This window comes from Chiloscyllium punctatum, chromosome 41, assembly GCF_047496795.1.
Source record: "Chiloscyllium punctatum isolate Juve2018m chromosome 41, sChiPun1.3, whole genome shotgun sequence".
Lineage (NCBI taxonomy): Eukaryota > Metazoa > Chordata > Chondrichthyes > Orectolobiformes > Hemiscylliidae > Chiloscyllium > Chiloscyllium punctatum.
Window position 1 is genome coordinate 49,075,160 of NC_092779.1, and position 17,268 is coordinate 49,092,427.

At 39.3% G+C, this 17,268-nt stretch overlaps 1 protein-coding gene across 7 annotated transcripts in view; it reads right to left on the reverse strand.

The window, feature by feature from the left end:
• The window catches only part of kif13a (kinesin family member 13A), a 319,077-nt gene that overhangs the window by 64,956 nt on the left and 236,853 nt on the right, over window positions 1–17,268 (reverse strand). For 4 of the 7 annotated variants that reach the window (XM_072560887.1, XM_072560886.1, XM_072560891.1 and 1 more), the window contains exons 26-28: window positions 5,798–5,830; window positions 1,036–1,135; window positions 725–851 (exon numbers count right to left, since the gene is read on the reverse strand). In XM_072560887.1, the coding sequence (XP_072416988.1) occupies window positions 725–851; window positions 1,036–1,135; window positions 5,798–5,830 (260 nt within the window). The remainder of the gene's footprint in view (window positions 1–724; window positions 852–1,035; window positions 1,136–5,797; window positions 5,831–17,268) is intronic. The other 3 variants (XM_072560889.1, XM_072560888.1, XM_072560892.1) reach the window with 1 other exon arrangement.

Below are 17,268 nucleotides of genomic sequence, written 5' to 3' on the forward strand. Positions count from 1 at the left end.
CAGGCAATGAAGTGGAATTAATGCTACAATCAGATCAGCCTCGATCTTATTGAACACCAGAATGAGCTTAAGGGGTTGCATGGTCTGCTCTTGCATTTTTTTTTTAAGAAGTGACCTTATGATCAGTTTTCACATACCTGCAATCCCTGCTTCGTTTACTAATCCAGTCATTATGGGAGAATTCCAAACAGAAGTTCACACTGTCCCATCACTATACCACTAATGTCAATAATTAGATGAGAGAATAGACCATTGAATTTTTTTTTTAGAAGTGGCAAAATATGGGCTTGCAGTAATTATCCACCTGCTGGATTTCGTGTCTCAGCCAAGTCACTGGGAGAGGACTTCAGAGACAGCAAGGTTCTCCTCCACACCGAAAGCTAAGGAAGAGTTTTAAATTATGAAGCACATGATGCAGGACATCCTTGTACACTGTATACTCAAAACAACCAGTGGCTAAGTATCAGTGTTATAGATCACTTAAGGAGCAGCTCACGCAGAACGAATAGTGGGTAGAGTCGATACTTTAATGGGAAAAATGCATGCAGGGAAGAGAGACAAAAGTTTGGTAGCAGTTAAAACATTTTAACATGCAAATGCTTTCAGCAGCTAAGCAATTCTCCGTCGGACAGAAAAAGGGTGCAAAGGGAACATTCCACCTTGAACACTCAACAACTTTAAAGCAAAGGTGTCACACAAGTTTTGTGGCAGGAATTTTACTAACCAGTCTGCAGGGGCTCCTGGAATCCCACTGCCTGGAGCTGGAACAAGCACAGCATTTCTCTCCTCAGTGAGGCCCACCCACTGCTCCACGAGCCTGGCTTCCCTTTCCATATCATCTTCTGTTTTTTCTACATGGAAGAGTACAAGATGGCATTAGCCAAACACAAATAAATGCAGTTCCAGCAAAGTCTGCAGTATTCGCTAGTAACTTATTTTTACCATTGTTTCGTGGCCTTGAAATATTGCTATGGTTTCCAACAGCCACAGCATCTACATGTTGTTCATATTATTTACACTGACTGAAGTACACACCTGGCTTATTGATTACTTTCTGAATTTGCTCATCTAAGTACTCCCGACGCTTCATTAATGCATCAGACCATCTTTCTCGTACTTCATTCAAATCTTCCTCCTGAGCAATTAAAAGGACAAAGATATTTCAGTATTGCTTACTGGTGTATGTTTTCACACTCTAAAAATGCATTTTGGAGTGCTCCTGAACAGTTCCACAAGAAGCTACAGAAAGCTTGAAAATTGCAACTTCCCCATTTGCTGTCCAGTCAAATCATTTCTTGAGAGAGAGCGCAAGGGGGGGGGGGGGGGGGGAAAGAGGGGAGGAGAAGAGAGAGAGAGGGGGAGAGAGAGAAAGAGAGGGAAGTGAATCCCCCTTGTACTGAGCTGAACAAATATTCAATAATGTACCCTGTGTTACATTTGTGCTCCTTTTAATGTAATTTGAATGGAGTCAATACATGTCTACATATTAACCTGTGGTCGTTTCCTCACATGTTAAATGTTTTAACTCTTGCTGCACTTAGGGAGAATTTTTTTTGAGCTTCATCCAAAACATGTCTTCTCGATAATTCAAAAATGCACTCTTTAGTAGAGGTTAATTAATGTTGGGGTGGAACTGTCCAATTTCTGTTCCTTTGCCCCTTAAATCAATAACCCCTCGTCCAAATATAACAGTGTCATGGCAGATTGGGTACTGAACTGGGGCAACTCCCATCTTGTGTGGTTCAGCTTCTCATCATGCCATGCATTTGTCAATAAGGGATTAGAGAAAATTCTCCTGTACAAGATCAAATATAAATTTGATAGAAATCTTTCAAGTCAAATTTTCAAACGAATAGAACCATAACCATTGTAAAACTGTACAGTTGCACTTCATACAAGAAAATATTTGCTGTTGTTTGGGCTTTAGCGCACCTGTACATTTGACACCAGAAAGTTTCAATTGAGGTATGCAAATCTTTATGATGATTAACAAACAGATGAGGCCTTTCATATGACAAGTTTGTTTTCAAATACCCCATGCAGTGGTTACATGCATTCATGCTATAAGCATGGAATTGAAAGTAAATCAGCAGTTTAATATTCAATTTAATGTGGCAAGAAGCAGACCGGAAGCTCCTCAAAATGTTAGTAATTGCAGGAATCGAAATACTTAAACACCATTCACAGAAACTGTGTCTTGCATTTTTAAGCAATGTTCTAAAGAAAACAGATCACAGTATCTTACAAATATGAACAGAAGTAAAATTTATACCTATGCCCATTCTTGTGATCAAACGAATTCAATTTAATAAAATGCACAAGTATGAAAACATGTTTTACGGATACAAATTCAATGTTCATTATGGGAACATGTCAAGCACGGAGAAGCCGTTATTTGGAAAGGTGACGTTCTTCTTTGATTAGTTAAAAGCAGAAGAGCCACCAATTGTATTAATTTTCATCTTTAATTGAAATTTTGTGTTGCAGCTTATAAAAGTATATTCTTTTCCACTCATTATTTTTCCCTCAAAGTAGTATTTCGAACCCTGCTTTAGTATAGGTGAAATGGAGATGGAGCATATCATTTTCCTTCCTGAATTTTTAAAAAATTAGCTTTTCAACTGATTGCTTCATTTAAACACAAAAAGAGATCATACAACTCTAAATTAAACTGTAACTATAGCTACCTAGTAGCAGCATTCTCAATTGCTCACAACACAATTTTAGTAAATAGCACGATCAAAGGTTTTATGGCCACACTTACTTTGACTTTTTGTTTGCAAGTCTCAAAACAATGGCTAACTTGCTGGAAATGCATTTTTACACTAAACACAGCAACTGAGTCTCAGAGATGAGTGCCCTACTTGTTTTCAGACTTGATTTCTGTAAAGTTCCAGATTTTTCTCGTGTCTATATGCAAATTTAATACTTAATTTCTGATTTACGATACAAGTTAAATGTTCATTATGGGATAGTGATTATGGGTCATCACTTATGCCACTACATGACAGAGAAAAGGAATTAAGAAAATGAAAAATCAATAGTGTTCAGAGGAAACTATGAACTAAAACTTGTAAACTGGAGTATTTTTGTCGAAGCACTAGTTCATTGGTCTTGTTACAAAAGGCATCTGAACTACATATTAACCAGCTGCAAAATACCTCATGCTAATGACCAACAAGTTGTAGGGTATCAAGGTAGGTTTCTTCAAAAAGACTTTTGAACAAAAAAATCAACAATGCTTATACTTTTGGGTTCCATTCAAATCTAGCTACTGCCCGAATTCCTTCCCCTGAATTCCAAATTTAACCATTGCAATTAGATTGCAGTGTAACGCCCCCAGCTTTGGATACATTGACTGTGTGGGTTATTGAGCCACTTTTCAAAGCCTTACATTCCATATTACAACATTTGAAGTTGTAATGACCAAAATTACGAGTACAAAACTGTCAGCAACCTCGACCTCCCATGCTCGTTTGGTTAAATGCAGGAGCCCACAGTTGGTGTCGGCCTTTTCCCATTCCTGCTCACAATGCACTTTTGGAGAACCTACAGAAAACATTCATTCACAGACTAGAACTTCTCCATTAATTGCAGTGTTATCATCATTTAAACTAAAGATCTTAAAAACCCACACCTTATTATTAAGGTCTAAACAGACTTTTAAAGATCAACTACTTCAGGTCCAAGATAACTCATTCTGAACTACTGCAAAGCAAAGAAAGTTCCATTATAATAAAAATTTTGTAGTTTAACAAGGCTGACATTTTCAAAATAATATTTATTCTTCTGAAGTGGACACCTTAGTATTTATTTTGTTCCCTGCAAGTTTATTTTCAAAATTCAGTATTACTTTCCGGTTTGTTGCCTGCAAAAGTTGTTTAATGTCATGAGCTGCTTCCCTGCCATTTTTATTCATTTACGGAATGCTGACAAAACTAGCATTTAATGTCAATCACTAATTACCCTACAGAAGTTGGAAGCAAATTTGATGCCATATTGTTGCGTGAAGTTTACAGATTCCTTTAGTTTGAAACTGGTGCAAAGCCAACATCGGGAGTGGTGAAATCCACAAAGTAAAACAGATTACTCGAACTTGGGGCTCAACTTTCTACCAGGTCAATGGTGAGTGCCTTTGTTGCTAACCACATAACTTGGCCTATACTCTTGCCTACATGAAAGTTGATCTCAGACAGAACAACGGTTAGGAAAACATTTTGATTTGTTCAATATTCTGATTTGTTAAGGAGGCAAAAAGCCCTGCAGTCCCTCTCCCAACCATTAGTCACTGCCCAAGGATCCCTGGTTACAGATTCTCGTTTTATTGGGGGGAAAAAAAACCAATAATCTTTCTTCTGCCATAATTAATTGCATAATTGCAAAAATAACACATTTAAAAAACTAAGGTCAATTTCAACAAAGTTCAACATTTCTTGGACATAAAACAAAAGCTTGTTTAAAAAATCTGATACCAGGGTTTATATATAGGGCAGAAACTAAATACAAAGATTGAATATGCATTGCGATTAATTAACAGTGATCTATGCTGTTCAGGTATGTGCATCAATGGGTCCATTGCATAATTTAAGAAACAAATTCTAATCCTTGATATATCTACATAACTTATTTCTGAGTGTGACGTGTAAGGATCAGTACAACTAAAAATCTGAGCGGTCATTGATCGTTGGCAACCGTCACTTTCTACACCTTAGTAATTGTGGGACTATAGAAAATAATATGTGACACTGATTAATTTTTCAATAAAAATCCTTTGACAAAAACCATCTACCAAGTCATAATTGAAAAGGAGGATTCAACATTTTCTTCCCAGTTATTTAAAGTATGCAATAACGCAGCAAACAATTGTATATTTGATACATTAAACTTTCTAAAATCAGTTCAGATTTTGAACATGTGAATAGATTAATTTATTTAAGAGCCAGATCCATTTTCCAAAATACTGAATTAGAGATTAATTTATGCAGGCAGTGGTTCCACATAGCCGAACAGTGTAAGGGAATAATAATCTGATGAGAGAAGGTTTACTTTCTACTTTAGTTGTGAGGGAAGTAAATGTTGGAGGATGAGATGTTTGCAGATGCCCTAACAATTTGATGAATAGATGATTTACACCATGCTAAAGACACCTGAAAGAAGAATATGATTGAATTCCAACACCTGACTGCATTGGTCTCTGGGAGAAAAAGAATATAAAATGTTGTTAAAATTTGAAGTAATTTTCTAAAATTGATAAGGTGACAAGCTGCCATTTACAGCCAAATCTAAGGCAAGAAAGCACAGCCTAAATTTCCTATACTTCTATTTGGCATGGAGGTGGAAAATGGAAGTCAGATCTGATCATTCCATTTTTCTGCATGTATTCAGACAAAGATTACTCTGGTACAGTTGGTTCAACCCAATATTTAATTGCTATTATTAACCCTCCTCAAAATGTTATATGCATCGAACCCACCATGAGTTAAACTTTCTGATGCTAATGCCTGTACACATCAAGAAAATATTTGAATTGATATAGCTTCAAACAACAGTAATAATGTTAATTCAAGCATGATTAAGAGATAGCACTGTAAAGTAGTGTATGTGACATCTACTTATCTTAGATAATTACAGTTGCATATTGTTAAAACAGAATGGTTTAGAAAAAGCATACACAAAAATACACTATGGCTTGTTAAAACCTAAACTTTCCATCTCCATTACATAATTTGCGAGTCAGTTGCTGATGCTGGCCAATGTTGTGCTTCATGCCATATATAACTTATGATAGCAACGATACCTGATAACTATCCATATCCTCCTCCTCCTCTTTCTGGCAGGAGAAAATAAACTTAGTAAAGACACTGTGATGCAAACATTTCAGAAAAACGTCACTTTATCACAAGGTTTACATTGTTCACAATAAACGTACATGGTTTTGTGCTTTACCTTTGAAGTTACGGACGCCAAAAGGAATAAAGATGAAGTTCACACATGTATGCAAGAAATTTATGCTAGCAATAACCGAAACAGGATATGAATGAGATGCAAATAAATTGATGTAAACACTTTAAAAGCTATTAGACTTCATACTACTCTGTTGTAAAGTAGAACATATCACAATACTGAAACCAAAATAGATGTGCTGAAAAGAGCCATTACTTTCTTTCAAATGAGGGTTTGAAAATTCCTAAATTCCACAATATGAATACAAACAAAGCAATAGCTGAGAAACCATCACCAATTATTTAATAAAAATAAAGGTCCAATCCCTCCATTCTATTGCTTGCTAACTGGACACGTTCATTTCTGTACAATTAGCAAAAATTCTCTATCAGTTCCATCATTCAGTAAGTCCCATTTTTCAAAAATAGCCCACATATGCCATGGAGCAATCCTCAATGTTCAAAAAACAGCCGAGGTATACCAAGTTGCAAACCCTGTTGTTCAAACACAGTCCTGCTATATCAATACAGCAAACCCCATTGTTCAAACACTCCTCATATACAGCACATAAGAAGCCACACTGATTTAACAGAGAGCAGAAATGTCACATAACAATCACCATTGATCTCATGTAGGCAAAATGCATCATGTAGAAGTCCCCTTTATTCAATCCAACAGGGAAATACAGGAGGATGGTGGATCAATTTTACCATAAATACTTCTAAAAAGCTCCAAACTTTCAATTGTGGGGACAATCAATGAAAGAAATCACTCCACTGGTGGCAGAGACAAAATCAATGAGGATCTGCTCTCCCAATCAGAAGATCTGTCTCTCCCATGCTGGCTGCCTCAGCTCCACCAGAAATAGGTTCCCTCCCTCCCACTCTAGCTGCTCCTCCAGATACAGATTGAAGGAGCTGGTGGTTGGATGAGGAGCTATGCCAGTTGTTACCAAGGTCACCATATTTGAGACCAAAGCCACTATTCGGTGAAGAGACTGTCCATCGGCACCATGACTGGGTACCAGCCTTAGGCCAAGGAAGAGAAATAGGGAGTAGCATGAGAAACTGCAATTATCAATTAAACTTCTAATGACTGTAACGACATGATTGTCTTTATATATCATGTAACTTTACCAATCACTACACTAGTCTGTTGAGATTTATAAACACTATTACGTTCAACATGTTAGGGCATTCAAGAGAACTTTCTCCAAAAAGGAGCCAATCTGCTAGCTGGCACTTTAAATATTTATTCTGGGCCACTATACATGAAAAGAAACAGATAATCTACAAATTGTTTACCTCAATGGCAGCATCTTACATTCAAATTCTTTTTACAAAAGGAGGCTATTTACAAATTACATACTTCCTAGTTACAGAAACGATAATTCTGATTAGATTTGATTACATTACAGTGTGGAAACAGGCCCTTCGGCCCAACAAGTCCACACCGACCTGCCGAAGCGCAACACACCCATACCCCTACATTTACCCCTTACCTAACACTACGGGCAATTCACCTGACCTGCACATCTTTGGACTGTGGGAGGAACCCAGAGCACCCGGAGGAAACCCACGCAGACACGGGGAGAACGTGCAAACTCCACACAGTCAGTCGCCTGAGGCGGGAATTGAACCCGGGTCTCAGGCGCTGTGAGGCAGCAGTGCTAACCACTGTGCCACCGTGCCGCCCACAATCAATACTAATGTTGCATCATTTTTACTTAAGGTATGCAGTGAACTTTATAGTTTGGTAAATGCATAATTAGTCATTATTTATTTCTAATAGATAAGAATTTTTAAAGTTAATTTATCAATTCTAAGGTAGAAGATTTCAACGTATACATAATCGTCAGCACTTGAGCTCATTTATTTATTTGAAGCTCCCCCCCAAAAAAATGAAAATACAAGGTAATGTTCGTAGATAATATTGCCATCTAATAAAGGAGTTAGTGACAATGAAAAATGAGCCCAGAAACAAAAACTGTAGCCCTTAAGATGATCTCGAGATCAGCTCTCAAAAAAAATTATGTTGACCCTGAAGTCAAACACAGGCTAGATACAACATATAGGAATTCCCACCTCATTCATCAAACATGGCCCCAGAGTAACATGCAGCAATCTTCATTTTTCAAACTCAGCCAGTAATATGATGCAGTGACACTTGGGTCATCCCTAGCAATAGTGAACACAACCATAACATTTTATGCAGTGAACCATCATTAATCATAATTTAGGCTCCTCAGGCAGCATTTTCTCTCCATTGACCACAGGCAGACTTTGCAAATTGGCTTGCTATAGCTATTTCCCATGGATTTTGTGTCTGAAACACCATTGAGCTACATCATACCATTCTCCCTATTATTTCTAGTCCAGTTAAATTAGATAGCCAATCCTGCTTTATGATGTATGGATTCCTATTTTGCAAAGTTCAATTATATCATGCAACAATCCACATTATCCTTTTTCAGGCTACCTCTGGTCTAGCTGCAGATTATACAATGACTCAAACACAGCCAAACATAATTTTTAAAGCCATTTGCTCATTACTCAAATGTAATTTAGTTTTGCCAGTGACCCCACAGCAATTGATCAAACAAAACCACATTAAACTATTTAGCTATAAAACTCCAGTGTGTTGTTCAGAATAGCAGCACAATCACAATAAATAGAGTTAAAAATCACAACACCAGGTTATTGTCCAACAGGTTTAATCGGGAGCACTAGCTTTTGGAGCGCCGCTCCTTCTTCAAGTGGTTGTGAAGTACACAATTCTAAGACACAGAGTTATAGCAAAAGTTTACAGTGGGATGTAACTGAAATTATACATTGAAAAAGACCTTGATTGTTTGTTAAGTCTCTCATCTGTTGGAATGACCATGATAGTTTCACTTCTTTCATGTGTAAATCACAAAACTTTTTTCAAAAGTTACATTCTCAGGTTAACTGTAACAACTGGTGTCAGCGCAGACAAGATATTGAGATGGTGACAGTGTTAGCCCCTGTGTTCCCTCTCTGTACCATTATGTTTAGACTGATTCTAATCTAAAAAGTGAGTTAACAGAGTCTTACATGGATTCATGCTGTTTTTGAGCAGAAGAGACTCTGCAAGTACAAATTCACTCCACAAATGCGTGTGTCTGGGGCAGGGGGTTGTGAGTGTCAGAGAGCGAGAGCGTGTGTGTCGTGTGTTCTGGGGTCTAAAGGGTATAAAGGGACCACTTTATACACACACCCACCCTCTCACAGACTTAGATCACTTTACACTCACACAGACACACATACTCTCACAGACACTCACAAACCCCCACCCCAGACACATACATATGCATATATATGTTTGTGGGGTGAATTTGTACTTGCAGAGTTACATTGTACTTTTGCTGAAAAACTATGAATCCATGTAAGATTCTGTTACCTCACTTTTTAGATTAGAATCAGTCTAAACATAATGGTACAGAGAGGGAACACAGGGGCTAACACTGTCACCATCTCAATATCTTATCTGCGCTGACACCAGTTGTTACAGTTAACCGGAGAATGTAACTTTTGAAAAAAGTTTTGTGATTTACACATGAAAGAAGTGAAACTATCATGGTCATTCCAACAGATGAGAGACTTAACAAACAATCAAGGTCTTTTTCAATGTATAATTTAAGTTACATCACACTGTAAACTTTTGCTATAAATTCTGTGTCTTACAATTGTGTACTCCACAACCACCTGAAGGAGCAGTGCTCCAAACGTTAGTGATTCTAATTAAACCTGTTGGACGATAACCTGGTGTTGTGTGATTTTTAATTTTGTACACCCCAATCCAACACTGGCACCTCCAAATCATGACAACAAATTGAGACCTCTTTGTACACTCATTTTATTAAATGGGCTCAGTTTGTTTTGATGTTTGAGGCACGGGAGGGCACATCATGGCCCATGTGGGAAAACTCAGGATGCTTCTCACTTGCGAGAATTCTTGCCAGCTGGAGCAGCTCAATCTCCAGATTTTGGATCTTGAGCAGCAGTTGGTTTCAGTGTGGTGTATCTGCAGTGATGCAGCCATCCTGCAAATTCAATGTTCAAGGGATAAAGGAATTAAGTTGAACACCAGACCATCAAGGAGAACAGGAAGATAAATGCAGGAGGCACAACTGCAACTTGTTCTCCAATTTACATTCGATTCTGAATATTGATCAGGGAGATGGTTACTCTGGGCAGTATAACCTAGACAATTTTATGTATCATGGCTGCTCAGCTGTACAGAGAACTAAAAGGAAGATGGGAAAGCAATAGTGATTGAGGATTCTGTTGTTAGGAGAAGCCAGGTGCTGTTGCAGCAGTTCAGAATCCAGGCTGGCATGTTGCTTCCCCAGTGTCAGAGACATCACTGAGAGGCTGCACAATATTGGTGAACTGGCCATTCTAAATTGCCCATAGTATTAGGTGCATTAGTCAGAGGGAAATGGGTCTGGGTGGATTGCTCTTCGGAGGGTCGGTATGGACTGGTTGGGCCGAAGGGCCTGTTTCCACACTGTAGGGAATCTAACCTAATAGAAGGTCTACCACTGATGCTGGAAATTGTGGATAGTAGCAAACCCTATCATTTACATGGGAAACGTACCTCCCCAACAGCCCCCTCAAATTATTTCTGGTATGTTCCATGTAATATTTTCAGGCCAGGGTAAACCGCTAATAACTGAAACCAGAGAAATCGAATCCGGGATTACAGGGGGCTTCTACTGTACTTTCAGGGGCAATGATGAATTGTCTATGGTCATTATGCAGATCAATACGAACATCAAATAACAATAATAAAAAGAGTGACGAGGTTCGCAGACTAATTTTAAGGAGTTAGGAAAGCAATAAGCAAGCAGGACCTCAAAACGTAAAAATCTTCTGGATTACTCCGGCTGCCACACACACATGAATATAGAAACTGGGGGAAAGAGCACATGGGAGGTGGAGTGATGTGCATGAATAGGGACTTCAAGTTTCCGATACACTGGGACAGGTAGAACCTTAAAAGATCAGATGGTTTGCACTTCAACAGAACTACCAGTGGTCTAGTTCTGAGAGCTGTTGGAGATGTTGTAAATTAACTTGGTCGGGGAATGGAATTCAAGATGTAGCAACAGAAATGAGAAATATGGTGCACACTGGATCGGGCAAATTAAGAAACGCAGAAAGCAGTGGAGTTAAAAACACTAAGGTTGCGTCAGAATGAGGGGAAATGTAGTACGGTTGAAATTAGATTAATAAAGTGGACTACATATGTTAGTGAGCTGCAAACAATGTGGGTATATGATCATGTGGTTGTAACAAGAGACCCACATCAAAAAAAAAGGTAAGACTGAGCACTAAGCATTCTTGGATAGAAAAGGTGTTCAATAAAGTTATGGAGGGAAACAAAGGAGGAGAGGTTAAATATTAATTAAAGAACATATTTAACTTCTGCAGTGCGATAAACTCTTGAAATTGGGAAACAGCAGAGATACAATTACATTAGTAGATCGAATCTAAAATTCACCAAATAATGGGAACAATATAGAACAGTAAATATATAGGTGTAAAAGCGAGGGAGTAGTAACAACAGAAAAACTTAATTTAAATACAATTTGATGTTAACGATATAAAAGGCAGAGAGTGGAAAAAAATGTTTCCCCCAAAGCATGCTCAGGAGAATTTCCCAGTCAGTATGTTTCCAGTTCAATAAGGAACGGGACTTCCTGGATCAAATTTTAGCCCTTATTCACTCATGGGACATAGGTATTACTGGCTGGACCAGCATTTATTGCCTGTCCCCAGTTGTCTTTGAGAAGGTGACGGTTAGCTGCCTTCTTGAACCACTGTAATCCATGTGCTGTAGGGTCAACCTACAATGAGTTTCAATCGGGAGGGAATTGCAGGATTTTGACCAGTGATACTAAAGTAATGGGAACATATTTGCATGTGTGATGGTGAATGGTTTAGAGGGGAACTTGTGGATGGTTGTGTTGTCATGGATCTGCTGACCTCATACTTTGAGTTGGCAGCGATTGTGGGTTTGAACGGTGCTGAACAAAGAGCTTTGGTGAATTTGTGCAGTGTTTGTGCATCTTGTAGGTAGTACACACTGCTGCTATTGAACATTAGTGGTGGAGGGAGTGGGTGTTCATGCACGTTGTACCAATATACATTATCCTGGATTGTGTCAATGAAGCTGCACTCATTTGGCAAGCAGCAATTACTCCATCACACTCCTCACTACAGCCTTGTTGACAGTGGACAGGCTTTGGTGAGTTATGAGGTGAATTACTTGCTGCAGTACTCCTACCCTCTGATTTGCTCATTATATTTTTGTCGCTGGTCTCGTTCGGTTCCTGGTCAATGGTTACTTCATTGGGGATTCAATCTTATGGGGTATTGATTATATTGTCTCTTATTGGAGATAGTCATTAACTGGCATTTATGTAGCATGAATGTTACTTCAAATGGGTGAATTGGACCATGTGAAAGATCATTTCGCGAATTGCGATCATTTGTCTATGGGAAAAGATGGGGAATTGGAGGAGGACAGGTTTCAGTTGGTCTTTGTAAATGGGAATTGAAGATTTGCAGACAAGCTATACCAGAACAAATGGATTGCCTTTAAACAGGTTGTTCTAGTACAATTAAGTACATTCCCATAGGGCTGAAAGTCAGGAAAGCAAAACTATAGCTCTAAAAATGACAAAGCGGATAGCAAAGTACAAAAAAGGTGTGTATGACTGATACCAGATTGATAATATAATGAGAATGAGATGGAACAAAAAGATTTAGATGGGATTCAGAAAGTAAATTGGAAGGCCAAAGACAGAACATGAGAAGAGACTGACGGCTAAAAAGAAAATTCAAAAGTTGAGGGACATACATAATAGATGGACTAGGTTGGACTATTTTAAAACCAATAAGGTTTTAAATATCCCAGCTCTTTTGTACAAAATGGTTTTATTTTTCTATTACCAAATTACCTGTGGTAGTTTTAAATCTATAGTTAGTTTGGGGTAGTACGGTGGCTCAGTGGTTAGCACTGCTGCCTCACAACTACAGGGTCCCAGGTTCGATTCTGGCCTCGGGCGACTGTCTGTGTGGAATTTGCACATTCTCCCCGTGTCTGTGTGGGTTTCGCCCGGGTGCTCCGGTTTCCTCCCACTGTCCAAAGATGTGCAAGTCAGGTGAATTGGCCATGCTAAATTGCCCAGAGTGTTAGGTGCATTTGTCAGAGGGAAATGGGACTGGGTGGGTTACTCTTCAGAGGGTCGGTGTGGACTTGTTGGACTGAAGGGCCTGTTTCCATACTGTAGGGAATCTAATTTAAACGCAATAGTTGCATTCTTATGCGTTATCGTATTGTAGAAAATCACACAATGGAACTGATGGGATATATGGAAAAATTAAGGGTTAGGAACTCCAGTTTAGCAAACCTGTCGGTTTCAGGTGAGTTACATGACTTGGATAGTAAACAGAGTCAATATAGAATGAGGCCATTCTGCCAGTTTATGGCACCCCTCGGTAGCATAATCCAATCTGCAAGTTTAACTTTTCTCTCTGTTCATCCAATTTTCTTTTGAAATTGTCATTTTTGTTTCCACCACTCTAATAGGTAGCAGGTTCAAAGTTATTACTGACAATATTAGAAACTCAGGTCCCATTTATGGGCAAACAGAATAGCTTCAGAGATAATTGAGAGCATATGATGCTCCTGGTTGTGTATTTAAGAGCTGGAATTTGGGGCTCTTGCTGCACAGGAATAGTATCTCGACTCCTGGACCAGGTACCTGAGTTCAAGTTCCACCTGCACCAGAAGGTGTGGGTAATAACATCGCTCAATGGGTTGATTTGAAAAATAGGTGAAGTTTAAAAGAGCTGGGATTTCTACCTCAGTGACTTGGTGAAGGGAAAAAAGTAACCAAACAGCTGTGTGGGGTAACACTTCTGGATACAAAAAAAACCTGAGATTTCGCCCTCTTCTCCTTTCTCACCAAACCTCTCCATCACTTTTGATGGTCTGCATTACCATTACCATGCTTTGCATGTATATTAATCAACTGGAAAACAGCGGTGATTTACTGTACTGGTGAGGGTTAATACAGGTAGTTTTCCGAAAATGCCCATTGCGTGAGCACAATTTAGCAGTAACGGGATTTGCAGTTTTTTTCATATATAAAACCATCTCCAATTTGCTGTTAGGTGAATCCATCCCATGTATTAGCAGCCAGCTGGGATTTATTCCACTGGCCCAGGTATTGCAAAAGATTGCCGTCTGTGTGTGTATTTCTTTTGCTTCGATCTGCAACTAAGGTGGGTAGGCAAACATTTGAATATTTTGCTGGGATCATCATGCACAGAGTTTGGGGTGTGGGGGCAAAGGGGCTGGAAGAAAGAAAGAGAGAGAGAGAAAGAGAGAGAGAGAAAAACCTGAGACCCATCAAAACCTCCAAATACTCAGAGCTTCCCAGCCCTTTAGCCACCCCCTCAAAGAAAGAGATTTTACTCATGCCAAAAAGAAAACCTTCCAGAAGTTTCAAAGTTTAATGGCAGAGTCAGGTTCTGGATAAACTTCACCCTATAAGTGGAATAAAACAATTATTGGGAAATTTCCCTTGTACGAAGTTGGCATTTCTGTAACTCACCATAAATGGACAGGTTCACTAAACTGGAGTTCCTAACCCTTAACTTTTCCGATATACCCTATCAGTTCCATTGTGCAATTTTCTATAAGATGATATCGCGTTAAGAATGCAACTATTGCATTACAGGAGAACTAACTGTAGATTAAAAATACCAGGGGTGATTTGGTAATGGAAAAATAAAACCATTTTGTGCAAGAGTGCTTTTTTGCAAAAGAGCTGGGATATTAAGGGGCTCCTGTGATGCACTGGTTACGTCCATACCTCTGAACCAAGAGTTCGAATCCCACCTGCTTCAGGGGTGTGTAATAACATCACTGAACAATCTGATTAGAAGATACCTTCTCCTATCCTCAAAGATAATTGGGAAAAAAAAACTCACACCTGGATTTTTCCCAAAAGGATTGTGATTTATGGACATGGAGATAATCCAGAAGAGAAGGGTAGAGATCAGTGCTACTATATTTTAACAATAAAACATTTTCTGCAACTTAACCTTTCAGCTAAAATCCTTCTTCATTCATGGAACCATCCTGATAAATCTTCCGTGCAGACTTTCAGTGACCTTTGCACCCCTCCACAGTAAACTCATTACATTCTATCTTGAGCTTTATAAAGATTCAGAATAGCTATGTTATACATTAGCTGTATTTATGTGGCCCAAAATCTATAAAGCTCACAACATTTGTCACGTTCAAAGAACTTTTCACATTAATAATCAGGTTCCTTCCTCCCTGTACACCATTGAAAACACTGCCTTATCCCATTCTTCTGCCAAAATGCATCACTTATGCATATTACATTCAATCTGCCCCTTCTGCTAGCTTATCTATGACCTCTTGTAGTTGATTAGTCTAATCCTCACTGTTGGGCACACCTTCAAGTTTGATACAATCAGCAAATTTTGCAATTTCACAGTTGTCATTTTTTAATATTTAAAGGAAAAAAAAAAGTCCCTCAACTAACCCTTAGGAAATAGCCTATCTTCTTGCCCCCAGTCTGAAAAAACTCAGTACTTACTGTTTTCCCTTCTTTATTCAATTTATCTGACATTGAAAAAATTGTGCCTTGTGGAATAAGACAATCAATCAACTTTTTATGTGGCACGTTAAATGTTTTCATAAAATCAATATAGGCAACATCTTTTCCATTCCCTTCACCAATCTTCTCAAACTTAATTTAAAAAAAAATCAATCCATAATTCTCGTGTCTAAAACCAAACCCACCACTGACACTAAATTGACCAAGCATAGAACATAGAAAATACAGCGCAGTACAGGCCCTTTGGCCCTCGATGTTGCGCCGATCCAAGCCCACCTAACCTACACTAGCCCATTATCCTCCATATAAGGTAAAAACAATGACGGCAGATGCTGAAAACCAAATACTGGATTAGTGGTGCTGGAAGAGCACAGCAGTTCAGGCAGCATCCAACGAGCTGGTAACTGCACTCCAAGATGAACCTTTACCATCAACTACTACCCTGAAACGTCGATTTCGCTGCTCGTTGGATGCTGCCTGAACTGCTGTGCTCTTCCAGCACCACTAATCCAGCATTATCCTCCATATGCCTATCCAATGCCTGTTTAAATGCCCATAAAGAGGGAGAGTCCATCACTGCTACTGGCAGGACATTCCATGAACTCACGACTTGCTGAGTAAAGAATCTACCCCTAACATCTGTCCTATACCAACCTCCACATGGAAAAAGGTTCTCATGGCCAACCCTATCTAAACCCCTAATCATCTTGTACGCCTCTATCAAGTCACCCCTAAACCTTCTTTTCTCCAATGAAAACAGCCCCAAGTGCCTCAGCCTTTCCTCATACGATCTTCCTACCATACCAGGCAACATCCTGGTAAACCTCTTCTGCACCCGTCCCAGTGCCTCCACATCCTTCCTATAGTATGGCGACCAAAACTGCACACAATACTCCAGATGCGGCCGCACCAGAGTCTTATACAACTGCAACATGACCTCAGGACTCCGGAACTCAATTCCTCTACCAATAAAAGCCAGTACGCCATATGCCTTCTTCACTGCACTATTTACTTGGGTGGCAACTTTCAGAGATCTGTGTACATGGACACCAAGATCTCTCTGCTCATCCACACTACCAAGTATTCGACCATTAGCCCAGTACCCCATTTTTTTGTTACTCATACCAAAGTGAATCACCTCACACTTGCCCACATTGAACTTCATTTGCCACCTTTCAGCCCAGCTCTGCAGCTTATCTATATCCCACTGTAACCTGACACATCCTTCCTCACTGTCAACAACTCCAGCGACTTTCGTATCATCTGCAAACTTGCTCACCCAACCTTCTAGCCCCTCCTCCAGGTCATTTATAAAAATGACAAACAGCAATGGTCCCAAAACAGATCCTTGCGGAACACCGCTGGTAACTGCACTCCAAGATGAACCTTTACCATCAACTACTACCCTCTGTCTTCTTCCAGCCAGCCAATTCCTAATCCAAACCTCCAACTCGCCCTCAATGCCATACCTCCGAATTTTTTGCAGTAGCCTACCATGGGGAACCTTATCAAACGCCTTACTAAAATCCATATACACCACATCTACCGCTTTCCCCTCGTCCACCTCCTTAGTCACCTTCTCAAAGAATTCAGTAAGGTTTGTGAGGCACGATCTGCCCTTCACAAAACCATGCTGA